This window comes from Eleginops maclovinus, chromosome 5, assembly GCF_036324505.1.
Source record: "Eleginops maclovinus isolate JMC-PN-2008 ecotype Puerto Natales chromosome 5, JC_Emac_rtc_rv5, whole genome shotgun sequence".
Classification (NCBI taxonomy): Eukaryota; Metazoa; Chordata; class Actinopteri; order Perciformes; family Eleginopidae; genus Eleginops; species Eleginops maclovinus.
In genome coordinates, this window is record NC_086353.1 from 9103570 (window position 1) to 9121397 (window position 17828).

Consider the following 17828-nt stretch of genomic DNA (forward strand, 5'->3'; position numbering starts at 1 on the left):
GCTCAATGTCAAGAGAAAATGAATCATCATCATTCATAATGTGTGGAATATAAAGCCCTTTAGAAAAGCTTGACAATATTTTAAAGATATGTTCTGCAGTGGTCTAATGATGGTTGTACTGTACATAGTATCTTTGTATGTGTTATACTGTTTGTGCTTAGTTTATGTATATGTATGTCTTATCAGTTGGTGATACTAACTGCCCAAACCCAAAACCAATATCTGTAAGAGTTATTTGTAATGCAATTTGAGCCCCATCTGTCAAGGATTATTATGTACTTCCATTATGTTCAAGAGAAGGCAGCAGTCTCTAGGTTTTAAATGTTATATGTTAATGTATACTGTATATATTTTTACTGTTAACAAATGTCAAACAGGACACGGGGTCACTGGCATTGCATCATGGTACAACTTCCTCACAGAGAAAAAGAAAACTCTCAAGTATCATCAAGCATTTAGCCAAATCACTTGGTCCCTTCAAACCTAACTTTTACACCTTGACAGTCATGCAATAATATCAGCACTGAAGGCCACTTCACACCACCTTCACCACTCCCTTCTGCTACTACCATTAGGCGATTGCTACAGAGCACTTCTGGCCAAAAAGAACACTTCCAAAATCTTTATTTCCCAGTGTAATATCCATTTTAAACAAGGCCAAACAGACTGATACTGATTTGCACACCTGCTCTTTTGACCTTCAACAAGGAAACTAAGATTTCTTCTCTGTTTGTGTTTGTCAGGTCAGGCACGATGTTCATGAGACTTCATGAAGGGTTAAAGCCTGGGCTAAGGAAGAACCCATTATCTTTTGCATGCATACACCCATTATGACTCCATTTTTTTAAAATTGCAAGATGGGGAAATTGTGCTGCATTCATGGAGTGTGAGGATGGTCTGAAATATTAGTGCTCAAAATGGGAAATTCACATGCCCCATGAACTCAGAAAACCTTTTGGAAACAGATATCAACATAGTGTTTTGACACTCGGAGAAACAAAACAAATCTCCGTAGAGTCTTTGTTGTTTTAACAATATGATTTAAAGCTCACTCAACACACTTAAGTCCGAAGACCCACTTACCAAGACCGGCCTGTCCTTGTAACAATGGTGAACTGTGGATAAAAGACAAATGTACAAAGTTGTAAGTGACAGGAACAAGTTCACTGTAGTTGTAGTGCAACAGCAGTCGAGTGAGTCTCTGAACAGGAAGGGGTTCAGTATGTTACTCAAGGACACTTCAGCAGCAGCAGGGCTTATTTTAAACTGATGGACACACAGCGGGACTCTGGCTTATACAGCAGCCTCGCCATCCACCACTATCCAGCCTATCTTAGTGGTGCCTCTGTTAAGTGGAATTGGATGGATGTACCCTGCTGCCTTCTCTATCTTTCCAACACTCTTTCTGTATCCATCCATCTATCTATTTGTATTTTCTATCCCTTGCTCTATTAAACAAATAGACGAAGACACACAGGTCTCTCTGTCCCAGTGGGATCTTTCTACAGTCAGCCTCTGACCTGCTGCAGAGACCGATTGTCTCCGAGCAGCTGTTTCAGCTCCAGACTCAGCGGACTCCTTCAGGAGAAAAATAATGTTGATGATCCGCTTACGATCTGTTGCCTGCTGTCTACTTTTCTGCCTCTATCTCGCCTTTATCGGATGTTTTTTTTTTTTTGCAAGTTAAGGATACTCGCATTTCGCTATTTGTTTCAAATTATCCCTGACATTTCTCTTCACTGACACAACACTGCAGGTCTATTCTCAACACCTGTTCCAACAGTTTTCTTGAAGAACCATCAGCCCCTTCCTGGAATAAATGTTTGGTCAAAAATGGGTAGCTTGTGCCTGCAGGATAAAACCATTACTTTCCTTGAATGATTCACAGAGCCCAGAGCTAGACAGGGGCCATAGAACACGCCAGGCATAATAGATATTTACTGTTTCGGTGCTCTAAGCAAGCTTTTGTCAGCTGGCTACAATTTCGGACAGAAACTCCTGGTCAGAAATCCAAATGATTTAGGTAAGGCTTGCTTCCAGAGAGCAATAAATAGTTACCCTGTAGCTCTTTACAGTCACAACAGAACCACAGAGGAAGAAACAGAGTGACAAACGGTCATCATTAATCCAATGGTTCTCAAAGTTTTTTGGCTTGTCATCCCTTGAATTGAAGCCATATCTATTTGCTACCTCTTGTCACAGGTTGCATATTTTTACTATTTGTGACAAGTTTAGGTCAACTAAAGACAGTAGTGCGTTACTTGATGTGATTTTCATGGGGGGGGCAAACACAGAAAATGTAGAGGAAAGTTTCTGAGCACATTTTTCTGTTTATCTTCTCAAAAGCCCCTAAGTAAGTCTTGACACTGAGATTGGGAAACACTGATTTATTCAAATTTATGGTATGACTAAAAGAGAGAATTCTGGTTTATCTAATTGCATAACAGTAGCTGTATTTTCAAGTAGCTGTTAAAGTAGCCTAGTAATTGATTTGGTTGCTGTCAGTGGGTAGAGAAAATAAAAGCAGTGACCTGGTTTTGGTAAAAAAAAAATTAAAAAACACAAAAAAAAAACCAAGCTGTCAGGTTGGAGAGCTGCCTGCACTGACCCGGCTGCCAGCTGCAGAATTTCATGAAAACTATATAACACCACAAATGCTTGAAGTCTATGTAAATCACAGTTTCAGAACACTAGAAATAGCTCTAACGTAGCCAAGGGCTTGTTTTCTTTCTGTTTTTTAAAAGCACAGCGAAAACAGTGTTGCATCGTGGTTCTCAACAGTTGGTTCAATATCAAAGCCTTAACCTGTTTTGATACCGGCAGCCGGTCTGTCATGTGGGGGAGACCGCAAGGTCGTCTGGGTGAATCCAGTGGAGAGGCAGCAGATCTCGGTGCTGTTTGTTTGTTGGCAGGCGGGTCCATCTGGCGGGCAGCGGCAGGATTGCTCATGTGGAGACGCTACAGTAAATGTACCTTTTCCTTTTCTAGCTCTCTCATCTTCTTAAGCTTGAACTGTATTCCTTGAACTGTGCAACGGCACACTTTCCCCGTCGTGTTCAGTCCGAATGACGATTAATGTATTAGTGAAATGTCCAAAGTCGTAACAATTCACTAAACCTCTGGACATTGAACATCAGGTAGTGGAGGGAAAACCCTATTCCACTTTACCCGTAATAATGCTACTTCACCAGTTGATAACCGAATTAAGCCAGGCTATCATTCGACCTTTAAGCACTTTGAAAAACAAAACGTTTTGCTAACGTGTCTAAAAATATAACAATTAACGTAATTGTCTTAAACTTTTAACACCTTGTTTGTTTACTACTACGTACATGAGTGTGTATCACCGTGTATGGCCGCCCCTGCCCACCCGCGGTGCTCATCAGTTCTCACCGGAGTGTGTGGAACTCAAGCCCCAGGTCGGCCTCCGAAGAATAGCGGTCGTTAAATATTCATCCTCCGTTCCCGGTGGCACACTTTTCTCTCCACTGACAGACCCCTGCTGCCCTGAGCCCCACCAGAGCAGTGGTGAGGAACTATGTTAAGATTACCAAAATGTAAACGGGATTTGTTTTAGTTTTGGTGCTTTCTATGGTTTCCTTTTGGACCGAAGGAGGATGGGGAAACGTGACTACGGAGCTCCGGTGTGGGTGTGCCGGTGGAAAGGTAAGATGCACGCTTTCCTCCTCCAGCCCTGTGGTCCACACATAAAGTGTCAAACCGTTTGCCTGCACACTTTGGTTTATCAACTCATCTCTTGCAATATAGTTGTTTATCCTGGAGTTGTGTATCTCTCTAAACTCATTATTAAATCATTATAACAATGGAACATGCTTATGTAGTTGTTCTGTGTTGCGCACAAGCCTTACACTTGCCGCGGGCCTGCACACTTACCTCAAACTAGCCTATTAGGATTGCTGCAGGTGTAACGCTGGTCCACTAGATAGCAGTAGATTGCTGTGTGTGTGTGTGTGTGTGTGTGTGTGTGTGTGTGTGTGTGTGTGTGTGTGTGTGTGTGTGTGTGTGTGTGTGTGTGTGTGTGTGTGTGTGTGTGTGTGTGTGTGTGTGTGTGTGTGTGTGACAAAGATGGTCTCCTGCTCCCCCTTAGGACCTGAATGTTTTTGATGAGCCTCATCAAGTCCACTTCTGTCATAAATATGCTTTTCACTCCCGGGCATGTATCCCAGTTTCTCTGTGTTGTCTCTTCTCTACAAATTCCATCAAAAGATGGAAGACCACCTGCCAGTAGCGTTTGCTTTGGGAAGAGGGAGACTGGCTGCTACTCAGAGCTTTTCACTTTTGATAGGGTCTTTTCATTATGCTTCAAAGGCAGATGTACTGTTAGAGACAAACCTTGGGAAATCCAGGAAAAAATATTCTTTCATCACTTTCTCCGTCTTTTTGATGCATATATGCACCCACTCAAAGACATTACTCTTCATAAGCACACCGTGTGCGCACATGCACATACATACACTATGTGTGCTCTTTGCTGGTTGGTAATGATCAGATAGACTTACACACCGGGACCAAAAGATCAGGATCTGGCAACCCAACACCTCTACCCTGTAACAGGACAGATCTGGCAATCCGACCCCTTCCTTGTGGAAGAGGAATAATTTGGTTGATGGCACTAATAATCACAGCCCTGTTACCGATCCCTCACTGGCTCTGTTTGTGTGTTTGAGAGAGTTATCCTCTGTTATTGATACCCCGAAGAACAAGACGTCATAAATATCTACAATACAAGTGGGTGTTTCTGCTGCCTCTGCTCCTGTTACGTATGTGGAAGTAGGTTGGTGGCTGCCTGCATTGCTCATACTGATGCAGTTTAAATATAACGTGTTAGAATTATAAGTGTCTTAATTATTGTCATACATACACCTTAAAGTATGTCACGCTAGAGAAAAAAGGTGTAGATTAAAGGTTAAATTCTGTGTTTTTTTTCTTTTTTCTGTGATACATCAGTGTATGCAACATGTAAATGATACAGAAATTAAAGGTTGTTTACTCTTGGGTATTTGCTGATTTGATGAGATCTTACTGCCATTCAGTCTTATCTTTTGCATCCCCTGTCTGTCTGTCTCTCTCTACCTTTTGTATTATTTATGCCCCGCCCCCTCAGCCGCTCAGAGCTCTCCAGTTTCACCTGTAGAGCCAGATGACAAATTAAGACTCCTTCTACGACCCGTCACAAGGATCTCCTCAATTGCACTTAAACACATACACGTATAGGCACATGCAAACGCACACACATACACACAAACAGGAAACTCATCTGCCCTTCTTTCTTTCTCTCACACACACACACACAAACTTACTCCAACACACACAATAGCTGTCACACACTCTGAGGAGGGCAGTGTGAACAGAGTGCTGTGTTGAGTGAGGGAATGTGTTGTAGTGAGCAGCAGAGGACAGAATAGGTCAAAAGAAAGAGCTGAGCCTGACCTTTTTTTTTTACTCTGTTTTTTTCAACCCGGTAAAGAAGAGACCTTCTCAAGGACATAAGAACTTCGAAGACTGCAGAGATTCTGCCAACCACCAAACTTGTTCCTCTGTTCTATTTGTCATTGAATAAGGAGGTGACTATGATGGAAAGCTGTCTTGATGAATGAGTGTTGTGACATTGCCACAAGAGTTTGTCGTTTACTACAACTTCAACAGAAACACTTGATTACACAGATGGTGTAGCTTGAGTTAGAGTTGCATATGCATGTTTTGTTGGTGTGATTTTTCTATGTTTGGATATTGCTGCAGGGGTCATACTGTTTGTATCTTAGTAAAATCAACAAGGTAAAAGTAGTATTTTGTGAGACGTGAGGTTAAGCGTCATACAGTTAATATCTCACATAAACAGAACTAGATTTATATGAGGTGTTCTGAGTTCTGACTCATTAAACCCTTTTGACCTCAAAGCCTATAAAAGTGTTGGACATGATGGTTACAGATTAAAAGGAATTGTATGTGTAGCAGTTTCAAACACCAATGAACTGTGTGTGGTGCCAATAACTCACTGTTTATTGAGGTTGCGTAAATAGTCACTGAGCATCAGAGCACCTTCTTGCACACACTGGGCCATCCGTAAATTAGGGGCACTGTTGGAATACTGTTTAGTTATTCAAAGCACCAAGTGCATAGAATATGTGATGAACATCTTAAATGGCAGGAAAGACCCGAGCAAAATGCAAAGGGTGGACTTATGAGGGAATTACATTTAATAATTAAACACTCAAAAATTACTCCCTTTTGGGTCTAGGTTTTACCTTCTTAAACCATTTGTCAATTAAAATAGAAAGAAAACAATCTATTTCTTCAAAGAACAGCACAGTTATTTTTGTGTACATTGTAAGATTGGATTTACCAATGCACGCTTAACTACTGGGTTTCATTGAGTCTATGCTAAAGTTTGTGCTCAAGGCTGTGTCTGTATGTGGGATAAATATTGTTGAGATTCACTTGTGTCTCAACAGGAGCCTTCATGGGGGCCAGATTTGGGCAGTGTAGAACTGCTTTGGCCAGGTGGACCTGTCCTCACACAGAACCTGCATATAGTGCTGGCACAAAGTCAACTATACATATCTAAACCAAGGGAAAGTTTAAAGGTAAGACTCCTGATTATATTTGTCTTTAAATATCACATTATATTTTCTTAGTTTTCAACTTAAAATGCAACATTGCCTTCCATAAAGTGTACATTTAATATGTGTGTGTGTTTGTTTGTTTGTTTGTTTGTTTAAAGGCTCAGAGCATTGCAACTAGAGAGGGCATGGTATGCTCATAGCCACTTTTGAAAATGCCCAAGAAGGACGCAAAGAAGGACGCAAAGAAGGACACAAAGAAGGAAAAGAAAGAGGAGGAAAAGAAAGTGAAGGATGACAAGAAGGCAGGAAAAGATGACAAAAAATCAAGCAAGGATGATAAAAAAGGTGGAAAGGACGATAAGAAAGGGGGTAAGAAGGGAAAGGAAGATCCACCCAAGGGGAAAGATGATGGGAAGAAAGGAAAAGGGAAAGGTAAGAAAGTGGAGTCCGAGGAGGAAGAGGAGGAGCTCCTAAGTGAGGAGGAGGATGAAGAGTTCAGTGAAGATGAGGAAGAGGAAGACTCAGAGGATGACAGGAGAGGGAAGGGGCGAGGAGGCAAGGGGGCTAAGGGAAAGAAAGGTGGGAAGTCGAGACATGGGGACTCAGAAGAGGATTATGAGGAGGATGAAGAAGAGGAGGATGATTACGACGAAGATAATTATGGCAAATCGAAAAAGAAATCTAAAGACCACCATAAAGGAGGGAAATCTGATGCTGATGCAAAAAAAAAGAAAGGTAAGAAGAAAGAGGAAACCCTGCCGATTCCGATTAAGGAACTCCCAAAGAAAGGTCTAAAGAACATGTCCAGGATGTTCATGAAGTTCTCCGGCATTAAGAGACGCAGGAACAGCAGGAAGAAACTGAAAAGTACATCACGTTTGTTCCTGGGGTTGGGGAAGAGAAAGAACCGCATGGCTAAAAAGAAACGCCGCAAGTCCATGCTGAAGAACACCTCTCGATTCATGATGAGGTTTAATGCCAGCAAAAAGAGGAAAAAGGAGAAGGAGAAAAAAGTGACGGAAAATGACGGGAACAAGCCGACCTATATGCTGCTGCGTCTGGGTGGGGGAAAAGAAAATAATAAGAAGGGCTTCTTCAAAAACTTATTTCGAAAAAATAAAGGTGATGGGCCTTCTGACGACTTTAAGAACGGCAGTGCATTGCTTGGTAAGGTTGCAGCAGCAACTAACTGGTTGACCAAACGCTTCCTGTCCACTAAAATGCGAGACAATGCCGGACAGCATGATTGGGGGCGACGTAGAACACATACCCGACAAGCTAGCTCCAGAGGTCGTCTTCACGGTAACCACAATGGTGGTTATGAGTACGAGGAGGATGCTTATGGATATGACCAGGGCCATTCAGTCCGCCAGAAGTATGGAGAATATGATGATGGTTATGCTGGTTATGATGACGATCCAGCATATGCAAACCAGGGTCAGTTTGGTTACTATGACAATGGAGCAGGAGTAGCAAACCACCAAGACCTGGGTTACTATGAGGAAGAAGGATTCTATGATCCAAACGAAGGGTTTTATGAAGATGGTATTTACGATGATGGCACTGGGGAATACTATAACCATTATCCCTCGGCCCAGGGCTATTATAACAACCATCAACAACAGGCAATGGAAATGTATGGTGACGAGGGTCTAGACTACTATGCACTGATGGGGGAAGACCATGTGTATGTTGGAGAGGTAGATGGATACATTGACCCTGAGGCTCAGGGGTATTATGATGAAAATGGTCAAGTAGTTTACTATGGTGAGGGACAACAAGGCTACTACGACAATGGACAGACAGGTTATTATATGGACCCTTATGCAGGAACTATGGAAATGCAAGGAGGATTACCACCAGACTATCAACTTAGTTATAGTGATGTTGGTGTGCCCTATCAGGATTACAGCTCCCAGCAGGCCATCGGAGTCCCACCAGGAGGCCAGCAGGTCTTTGGGTTTGAAGGGCAAGGAATAGATCAGGTACAAGGCATGTATGGGGACCAGTATGCAGACCAGTTTGATCAGTTTGGGGATGACACTGCTGGAGTTCAGGGAGGGGAGCTGACATTTAGAGTTCCCAGACCTCAAGTGCGCCTTTTTGGTAAAGAGCGTCTAGATGTGCCTCTGCACCCGCCACCTACTTTGCCTCCTGATCCAGAATTTGAAGACATGTCAGATATCCAGTACGAAGACCAGATCCCTCTTGCACAAGGTCAATATGGTGACATGTCAATACAGCAACAAATGGGAATGTCCCCACAGCAACAAATGATGATGTTTCCTCATGAACAGATGTTGATGCCCCAGCAGGTGTCACCACAGCAACAGATGATGTCTCCGCAGCAACAGATGATGTCACCACAGCAACAGATGATGTCACCACAGCAACAGATGATGTCACTACAGCAACAGATGATGTCCCCACAGCAACAGATGATGTTACAAGAAGAACAGATGATGACACAGCAAATGATGTCCCAACAACAGCAAATGATGTTACAACAAGAACAGAGGATGTTACAACAAGAACAGATGATGCCCCAGCAAATGATGTCACCACAGCGACAGATGATGTTACAACAAGAACAGATGATGCCCCAGCAAATGATGTCACCACAGCAGCAAATGATTTCGCAACAGATGATGTTACCACAAGAACAGATGATGTCTCCTCAAATGATTTCATCACAGGTAATTTTAGCTCTGTTGTGTCTAGAAGGAACACAAGTCCACTTCTGCCACACAAATGTATACCAGGCTTGGATTAGGTGCATTTAAAAAAAGATGCGTACCTCCACACTTCACAGTACCAGTGGATGTGTTTTACACATGTTTATAGAAGGTATATGCCATAATGTGGACAGTGTAATGAAATTAGAACACCATACATTTTCACTAGAACCTTCAAACTATATTCAACACTGCAACACAATTTAAACCAAATGTGTTTCTTCCCATCTTTCATGCTCAAATTAATGTTGTCTTTTATCTATATGGTCATAAAAAAATTAAAATGTTTGTTTTTTTGTCAGCAGATGATGACTGACCCGATGATGATGTCACAACAGGGTTATGGGTCAGTGATCCCTACTCCAACTGCCATGATTATTAAACAAGCAGGTTTGTCCCCCCATTCTGTACGCCGTCTGCAACCCCCCTCTCCGACTCCATCCCGCCGCTCCGTCATCATGCCCTCCCCACAGATGCAGCGTCATCCCTCTGCCATGACTTCCCCAGTACCTTCTCCTATGCTTCCACAGAGACGCAGTCCCTCCCCACAACCATCGATGAGGAGTGGGTTCGTAAATGCCCAAAGAACCCCCTCTGTAATTTCGAGACAGATTTCACGTCCCTCCTCCCCTATGGCCTCCCCACTTGCCCGTCCTAGAATGCAACCTAACAGATCACCACCTCCTCTGGCTCGAGGACCCTCACCCCCTCACTCACCCCATATCTCCATGATCCGCAGAAGTCCTCCACCCTCACCAAGACACTCAATGAGACAACGTTCTCCACCTTCCTCACCCCGTGCTTCAATGAGAAGGCGAAGTCCACCAGCCTCACCCTCTCCAGTCCGCAGCCCACTTGGAGGGAGATTGTTGCGAGGTCCACCCTCACCTCTCCCTCCTTCTGGTCATGCATCTCCCCCTCACTCTCCACAGCTCAGTAAAAGACCATCTCCTTCTCCCTCCCTATCTCGTCGCAGTTTGTCTCCTGCAGGGCCTCGTCCGGCCCAATCATCTCCTACCCTATCCCGTCGCTCAACTCGGGTGCTCAGGGACCCAACACCAATGGCCCGGCCTAGAATGGGGGGAAATGTTCCCTTAGGCACCGTCAGACCCTCACCCATGGGTCTCCGAGGGCGCCCTGTACCTCCACCCACCCAGAATGTGCGTCCATTCCGCCCCTCCTCTATACGAAGCAATAGATCATCTGTTCTTACAGTGGACTCCCACCTCTCTTCTCCTTTTCACTCTCCTCACATGGTCCATCGTGCTCCCTTAGGGAGGCGAGAATCTGGTCGATTTCCTACTCGCCCTGTGGCACGAGGACGTCCCCTCATGGCCCAGCAGTCTATAAGAAGGATGCCTCCAGCCTCTCCACAGCCCTCCCTTAAACACATGCCACATCCTACATCCCAGCGCTTATCTCCTAGACTTTCTCGTCAGTCCTCTCCACTCCTGCCCTCTCGATCCCCACATCCATCCTCTTACGCACAAGAAACATATGTTAGTGGCCCCTATGTCGATCCTTACACTGAGCAGTCGCATCAGTTTGCAGTCCCCGCTTCTCCTATGTTATCGGGTGCTTTGCAGAATCAGTCTATTCGACAGGCATCTTTCGCTTCTCCCTTTGGCCCAGGGCCAGCCCAAATGGTAGATATGGGTGAGATGGTTACTCAATATGCAGAACCTTATGCTCCTTCATCCCCTTCGCTTTTGGGTGCAATGCAAAACCAGGTAATTCGGGATGCCTCCTATGTTCCCTCACTGCAGAGATCAATGTCACCGTATGAGCAGCCAATGGCCTCTCAATCTCCTATGCTGTCTCGGGCTCTGAGGAATCAAGCTTTACAGAGTGCATCTTATGCTTCTCCTTTACAAATGCCAATGTCTACTTATGAACAGCCTTTGCCCCCTTCTTCCCCAATGCTGTCTGGAGCTTTGCAAAACCAGGCAGTGAGAGAAGCGTCCTATAGGTCTCCTCTTCAAAGGCCTCAGTCCCTGTCTGCCCAATCTGTACCTTCATCTCCAATGCTCTCTGGTGCAATGAGACATGGCCAGGCACTAAGAGGTGTGGCTTCTTATCAGACTCCACAGCTCCATTCACCATATGGTCCAACTGTTGTGACTCCATATGATTATATTTCAGAGCCTGGCCCATCACCACTTCTTCATGATGCCCTACAGAACCGTTCTAATATGCACAATGTCTCATCTTTAAGATCCCCTCTGATGCAGCACCGTAACCCTTATGCACCAGCTGGGCCACAGCTCCATAATGCTCTTCAACAGAACCCAAACCTCCGGCAAGCATCTTATAGGTCACCTGTGCAACTCAGCCGGTCCCCATATGGACCCCCACCACCTTCCTCACCAATGTTAGGAAGTGCCCTGCGAAACCCACAGTTAACGCAGGCCTCGTACCGGCTACCAGACGGAACTTTGATGTCACCATATGCCTCTTCCCCTTCCTCCCCAATGCTCGGTAATGCCTTGCGAAACCAACAAGTCCGTGGAGCTTCGTACACCTTGCCTGATGGATCAGTTATCAGGGTAAGTACTGAGGAACATGTCTAAATACTTGTATAACCCGAGATGTATGTATACATGCAAACATTTTTTAACAACTCTTGCACTCTCATATATCCACCCCATCTCGCACCCACACAGGACCCCCGCATGCCCCAGAAGCCCAAGTCACCCAACCTTTCCAAAGCTCTTCAGAACCGAGATGTGATGTCTGCTTCATATACTCTCCCTGATGGCACCCTTATAGACCCGAGACAGCAAGTAAACTATCACCCATTAACCTCTTATTGTGGTATTAATTTCCCTTGTCACCCTACTGTTGTTGACCATGAATGAGATAAAGCTGATGGATGTTCTTTTTGCTCTGTTGTCTCTGCTTTTGCAGCAACCTATTTCCCCAAACCTGGCAAAAGCCCTAAGCAACCCAGCTCTGCGTGAAGCCTCCTATTCTCTCCCCGATGGTACTATTGTAATTGACTCCAAGAAACAGAAGTCGCCGAACCTTGCAGCTGCACTTCGAAACCCTTATCTGAAAAGTGCATCGTACACCCTGCCCGATGGTACTATCATCATTGATCCACGGAAACCTCTCTCTCCAAACCTCTCCAGCGCCCTTCAAAACTCTGCCCTGCGTGATGCCTCCTTCAGTCTACCACAAGGAGTTCAAGACCCCAATATACCTGTTTCACCAAACTTGGCTAAGGTTAGATATCAAGCCTTTGTTGATAATTGTTGTGTTTGTATATTTCTTTTTCCTTATTTGTTTTTTTATATACAACTTATCACTTGTCACATCCCAACTATATGGCACTTAAAATGTTATCCATAATTGATGCATGTCTTGTTCTGCTAATAGATACTGGTGATGAAATATATTGAAAAGTTGTTTCTTCTTCTGATAATTCTACTGCTGGTCAATTTAATTGAACTTGATAACCTCCCAGACCTACTTTGACTAAATCCAGCTGTTTAAATACTCAGGCCCTCAGTAACGCAGCCTTGAAAGGAGCTTCGTACACCCTACCAGATGGAACGATTATAGTGGACCCGAGAAAACCAAAGAGCCCCAATCTGACAGCTGCTCTGCAGAATCCCTATCTTAAGGGTCTGTCGTACACCCTGCCTGATGGAACCATCATCATTGACCCACGAAAGCCAGTTGGTCCTGACCTGTCTAAAGTGTGTACCTCTTAAATTAATTTAACTTTGTATTGGCAACTGTTTGTTTGATCAGCTTTTGTTTTCACTGATCCTTTTCCTGTGTTAATCCTAACCTTAACAATTTAGCAAATTCAAATATAACCTTAAATAACAACTTGGTGACTTTTCTGCAGGCTCTTACGAATCAGAACCTTCGTAGCGCATCATACCGGCTCCCTGATGGTACCCTGGTTATTCCCGGCCAGAAGCCCAACCTTTCATCTGCTCTGAGGCAAAATCGTCAGCTTCGGTCTACAGGACTCTACCATCTAACTGATGACTCGGTACTGTCAGGAGCACCAAAACCCACCCCTCCCAACCTGGCCTCTGCGCTCCGTAATGATGAACTCCGTGGTGGCAATTTCAGGTAGGGAACTATACAGTAGAACAGCAGAAATACCCTATATGTAAAAAGGCCATGTGTTTTCCAAAAATATCACAATGACCAAAATTCAACATTTCCTTAATTGAAATACACCCCTAATTGTTCCACAGATTGTCGGATCGCTCTATTCTCACACGTCAGTTCCACAACCCCCGCCTTTCTGAAGCTATCCAAAACCAGCAGCTTCGCTATGCCTCATACAGGGTGCCAACAGGCCTGCAGGGTGAGGATAATCGCTATGCCGTGGTTCCTCCCTATGGACCACACTCAGGACACTGGGCCAGGAATGCACGAGGAGGAGGGGAAGGAGGGGAAGATGTTTGGGCAGCTGAGAGGGTATTACCTCATGGCACGGTCCAGAATCTGTCTAAATGGTCCATGTACAGAGAAGACGGGGTGTTAGAAGCATTTTCACCAACACCTCGATTTATGGACGGACAGCCTTATGAACAAGACTGGACTCCGGACAGAAATAGAGTACCTGGTCAAAGCTGGTATGACAAGGTAGCTACAATTATGTATTTGTGGGTCAACTCAGATTTTGTGACTATTTTTCGAATGACAGTTTATTGACAATAATTGGAAATGAAGTTCTCTCAATCTAGTTCAAGCACCAACTGTAAAGAGTGCGACATAGAAGCTGGAAAAGTCCACAACATCATTTAAAAAAATAAAAATAGAAACGTATTTGAATTTCTGCATATATCATGTCAGCTCTGCATCAACTGATAATGCTATCCATTAAGCTTTGACAATATTTCATGCCAGTGTTGGTGGACTAATTTAAAAACCTTGTGTGTATTTGTGTCCAGATTTACTCTATCCTAAGCATGCCCACAACAAGCCATAGGGTGAAACGCTGGGCAGAGGGGATGGAAGACATGACACAGCTGCCGTAAGCCGAATTCAGTATTAACAAACAACCTCAGAGTCATTCATGTCAAATGTTTAAAAGCATTCTGTTGCCCCAGTGAAGAGCAGCACAGCTCATTTCAATACATATCCTTTTAGTTTCTTCAAGCAATTGTGTGTGTGTGTGTGTGTGTGTGTGTGTGTGTGTGTGTGTGTGTGTGTGTGTGTGTGTGTGTGTGTGTGTGTGTGTGTGTGTGTGTGTGTGTGTGTGTGTGTGTGTGTGTGTGTGTGTGTGTGTAAGAAATCCCTAGCTTGAAGTATGTTAAGTATTATATTAAAATGCAACTCCCAAATTGATCTCTTGACATCCTGAGGATTCTGCATAAGTTAGCAGTTTGAAAGAAATTATTCCTCAATTATTTCCTGACGTGCTGCAAACTCTATCCCCAATGGCTGATTTTGATATTTGAATATCATTGAAAACTAATTAATATTGGATGTCAAAGTGGGTGTAGGAATCCTGCTACCGTGTGCAATATGTGCTCTGTACATGTGTGTTTAATATCATCTGTGTTTAATTTCAGTGAACTGAATGAGACCACAGTTTTAATGAACCTCAAGAAGCGCTACGATCAGGAGCTTGTATATGTATGTTTCATTTCTAATATGCAAATTAGATAACTAATATCATCAAATGTCAAGGATATCCACTCATCTCCTTCTTCTCCTTTATTCCCCTCTTTTTTTATTCATACAGACCTACATAGGCAGCATCCTTGTGTCAGTGAATCCATACAAGTTGCTCAACATTTACGGCACAGACATGGTGCTTCAGTATGAGGGCCGCGGCCTGAGTGACAATCCTCCGTAAGACCTGGGAATGTGTGTTTAGTGTGTGTGTGTTGGACCTTGACAGTTAGCCCCTGAACTTGTAACTCCAGGAAGGGTGTTACGTTTTCAGATAGGCTTGTCTGTCTATCTGTTGGTGACCAGCATCTTAAAATCTGTTTGCTCTAGGACATTGTTAAACAAATAATAAAAATACAATTTCATGTTCAAATTAACCATTTAGATGACTGTGCAGCCTTGGTGGTGATGAACATCCTCTAAACACGTTCTGGTTTTGACCAGAACACACCAACAAACTCTCTAAATTATAACAACTTTTGAGTGCATGCATGTCCCTGAGTTTGTGCTGTTGTACTACATCTGTCCACATCGCTTTGCTCTGAGATATAGTGGGGTGGGAAATAGAGGCGCAAATGCCAGCTCTCCTAGGTGTTGGTATACAGCTCGTATTACACTGCTGTTGGTTGGTTGCCAAGGGAGAGTCTGGTTATGGAATTCCCTACTACGAATTCACAACACACACACACACACACACACACACACACACACACACTCACACACACACACACACACACACACACACACACACACACACACACACACACACACACACACACACAAAACCAATTAGCATACAAAGTGGGTTTTCATAAAAATGTTTTGTTGTGTTACAGTCATCTTTTTGCCATTGCTAATCTCGCATATACCACCATGATGGATGCCAAAAAGGACCAGTGTATTATGATCAGGTATGAATCATTTGCAACACTTGAACAAAATTCATGTGTGACATTTGAGTGCTGTGTTTTTTAAACAACACACATTTTCTTGGAATTTTATTTTTAATTGTGTGTCTACCGAACATCTCCTTTAATTAATGAAGAAAAATAAGTGCTGTAAAAGATAGGTTAACAGTCTTTGTTATTACAGCGGAGAAAGCGGGTCAGGAAAGACTGAAGCTACTAAACTAATCCTCCGTTACTTGACAGCCATACATCACAAAGGCAACGTTACACAACAGGTAGATACAGTATATACAGTACATTAAGACCTATTGCTATATACAGGCTAACATACAGTATAGTATAATGTTAAAGCTAACACTATTATTGCTTTCCTTTATTCTCATGTCTTCTTGACTGTCTCCCATCAGATAGAGGTAAAGTTTTGTTTTTTTTGGTTTTGCTCTCATGATTTCATCGTTGTTGAAAATAGCCTATGTAACATTTCTGCCTGTTGTGATTGGTCAGATCCTGGAAGCCACGCCTCTGTTGGAGTCTTTCGGTAATGCCAAAACAGTGCGCAATGACAACTCTTCACGCTTTGGCAAATATACGCAGATCTACATGGAGGAGTGAGTACTACCAATGTGTTTTCACCCCCTAAAGAACATGAATAGTGAATGTGACTGTGTACATGAGCCTACAACAAGGCAAAGCTCTCTTTTGCTCTCTGCTTGAAATAATAGGACATTTTTGGATAAAAAATATGTGTGTATGTGTTTGTGTGTGTGCATAACAAGGGCCGGGTGTGTTTTTCTCAGATGTTGCTGGAGGTTGATAGATGTTAGATGTTGGTTTGTGATATTCTGTTGATTTCTGTGGAGCGTGCTAGACTCATTTCTGTGTGAATGTACAAAACAATTATCTATTATCATATCGAGAAGGAAACTGTTTTGAGTTTCCAGTGTATGGAAAGTAAAACATCTGGATGATCCTGAAACAACTACTCTCCTTAGATAATTAGAATCAGATACTTTATTGAAATCGATAAAAAAATAAACTAAATGTAACTTCAACAAAGTCAAGCACATCTACATTGGTAAGTGAGAGAAAAGTCCCACTGACCTGGCAAGCTAACAAGACACCTGTATGTTTGCTCAGGTTTGAACAAGCGCACACACACACACACACACAGATTCTTGCACACACACCAGGCTTAGTGGAGAATATGCTAACACGTTCCAGTAACACAGTCGGATGAGTAGTTGATCTTCTTCTAGAACAGAAAAGATCCGAGCACATTACGCATGCATGAACTGTTACTTAACTGTGTGTGTGTGTGTGTGTGTGTGTGTGTGTGTGTGTGTGTGTGTGTGTGTGTGTGTGTGTGTGTGTGTGTGTGTGTGTGTGTGTGTGTGTGTGAACCTGCCTTTTTGTTTGTCATTTACAAGGGGTGTAATCAGCGGTGCCATAACGTCTCAGTACCTGTTGGAGAAGTCCCGCATTGTCTTTCAGGTGAAAACACACACATGAACTCAAACATACACACACTTAGCAGGTCAGGTGGAGTCTTCTTACCAGTGAGTCGTTGTGAGAAAGAGGAGATTGTGGAGGAAGACAACATGAGTATCAAGCATGTTGTGCCAGTCCGTTCATCAGTCATACGTCCATTTGTCTTTTCGAAACCATTACTTCTACTTCGGTAAAAGCTACCACCACATGTCTTAGTTGTAGAGCTTTCCTGTTTGTGAACATGTGTGCACATTGTTGATTTTTGAATGTCACATTGCTGTGTATATGTTTGTTCATCCACAGGCCAAATCGGAGAGGAACTATCACATCTTCTATGAGATGTTGGCAGGTCTTCCTCCTCATGAGAAGAGCTCACTGTATCTGCAGGAAGCTGAGACTTACTACTACCTAAATCAGGTGCTTAGAGAAATATGAAATATGCTCCACTACACACACACACACACACA

At 43.4% G+C, this 17828-nt stretch overlaps 1 protein-coding gene across 1 annotated transcript in view; it reads left to right on the forward strand.

Moving 5' to 3' along the window:
* The first annotated feature begins 11199 nt into the window (after positions 1-11199).
* The window catches only part of myo15ab (myosin XVAb), a 38853-nt gene continuing 32224 nt past the window's right edge, over positions 11200-17828 (forward strand). The window contains 14 exon segments of the mRNA XM_063883361.1: positions 11200-11279; positions 11382-12102; positions 12227-12544; positions 12823-13021; positions 13099-13408; positions 13537-13930; positions 14239-14321; positions 14863-14926; positions 15036-15145; positions 15802-15876; positions 16058-16157; positions 16378-16481; positions 17301-17364; positions 17665-17778. Of these exon segments, the coding sequence (XP_063739431.1) occupies positions 11200-11279; positions 11382-12102; positions 12227-12544; positions 12823-13021; positions 13099-13408; positions 13537-13930; positions 14239-14321; positions 14863-14926; positions 15036-15145; positions 15802-15876; positions 16058-16157; positions 16378-16481; positions 17301-17364; positions 17665-17778 (2736 nt within the window).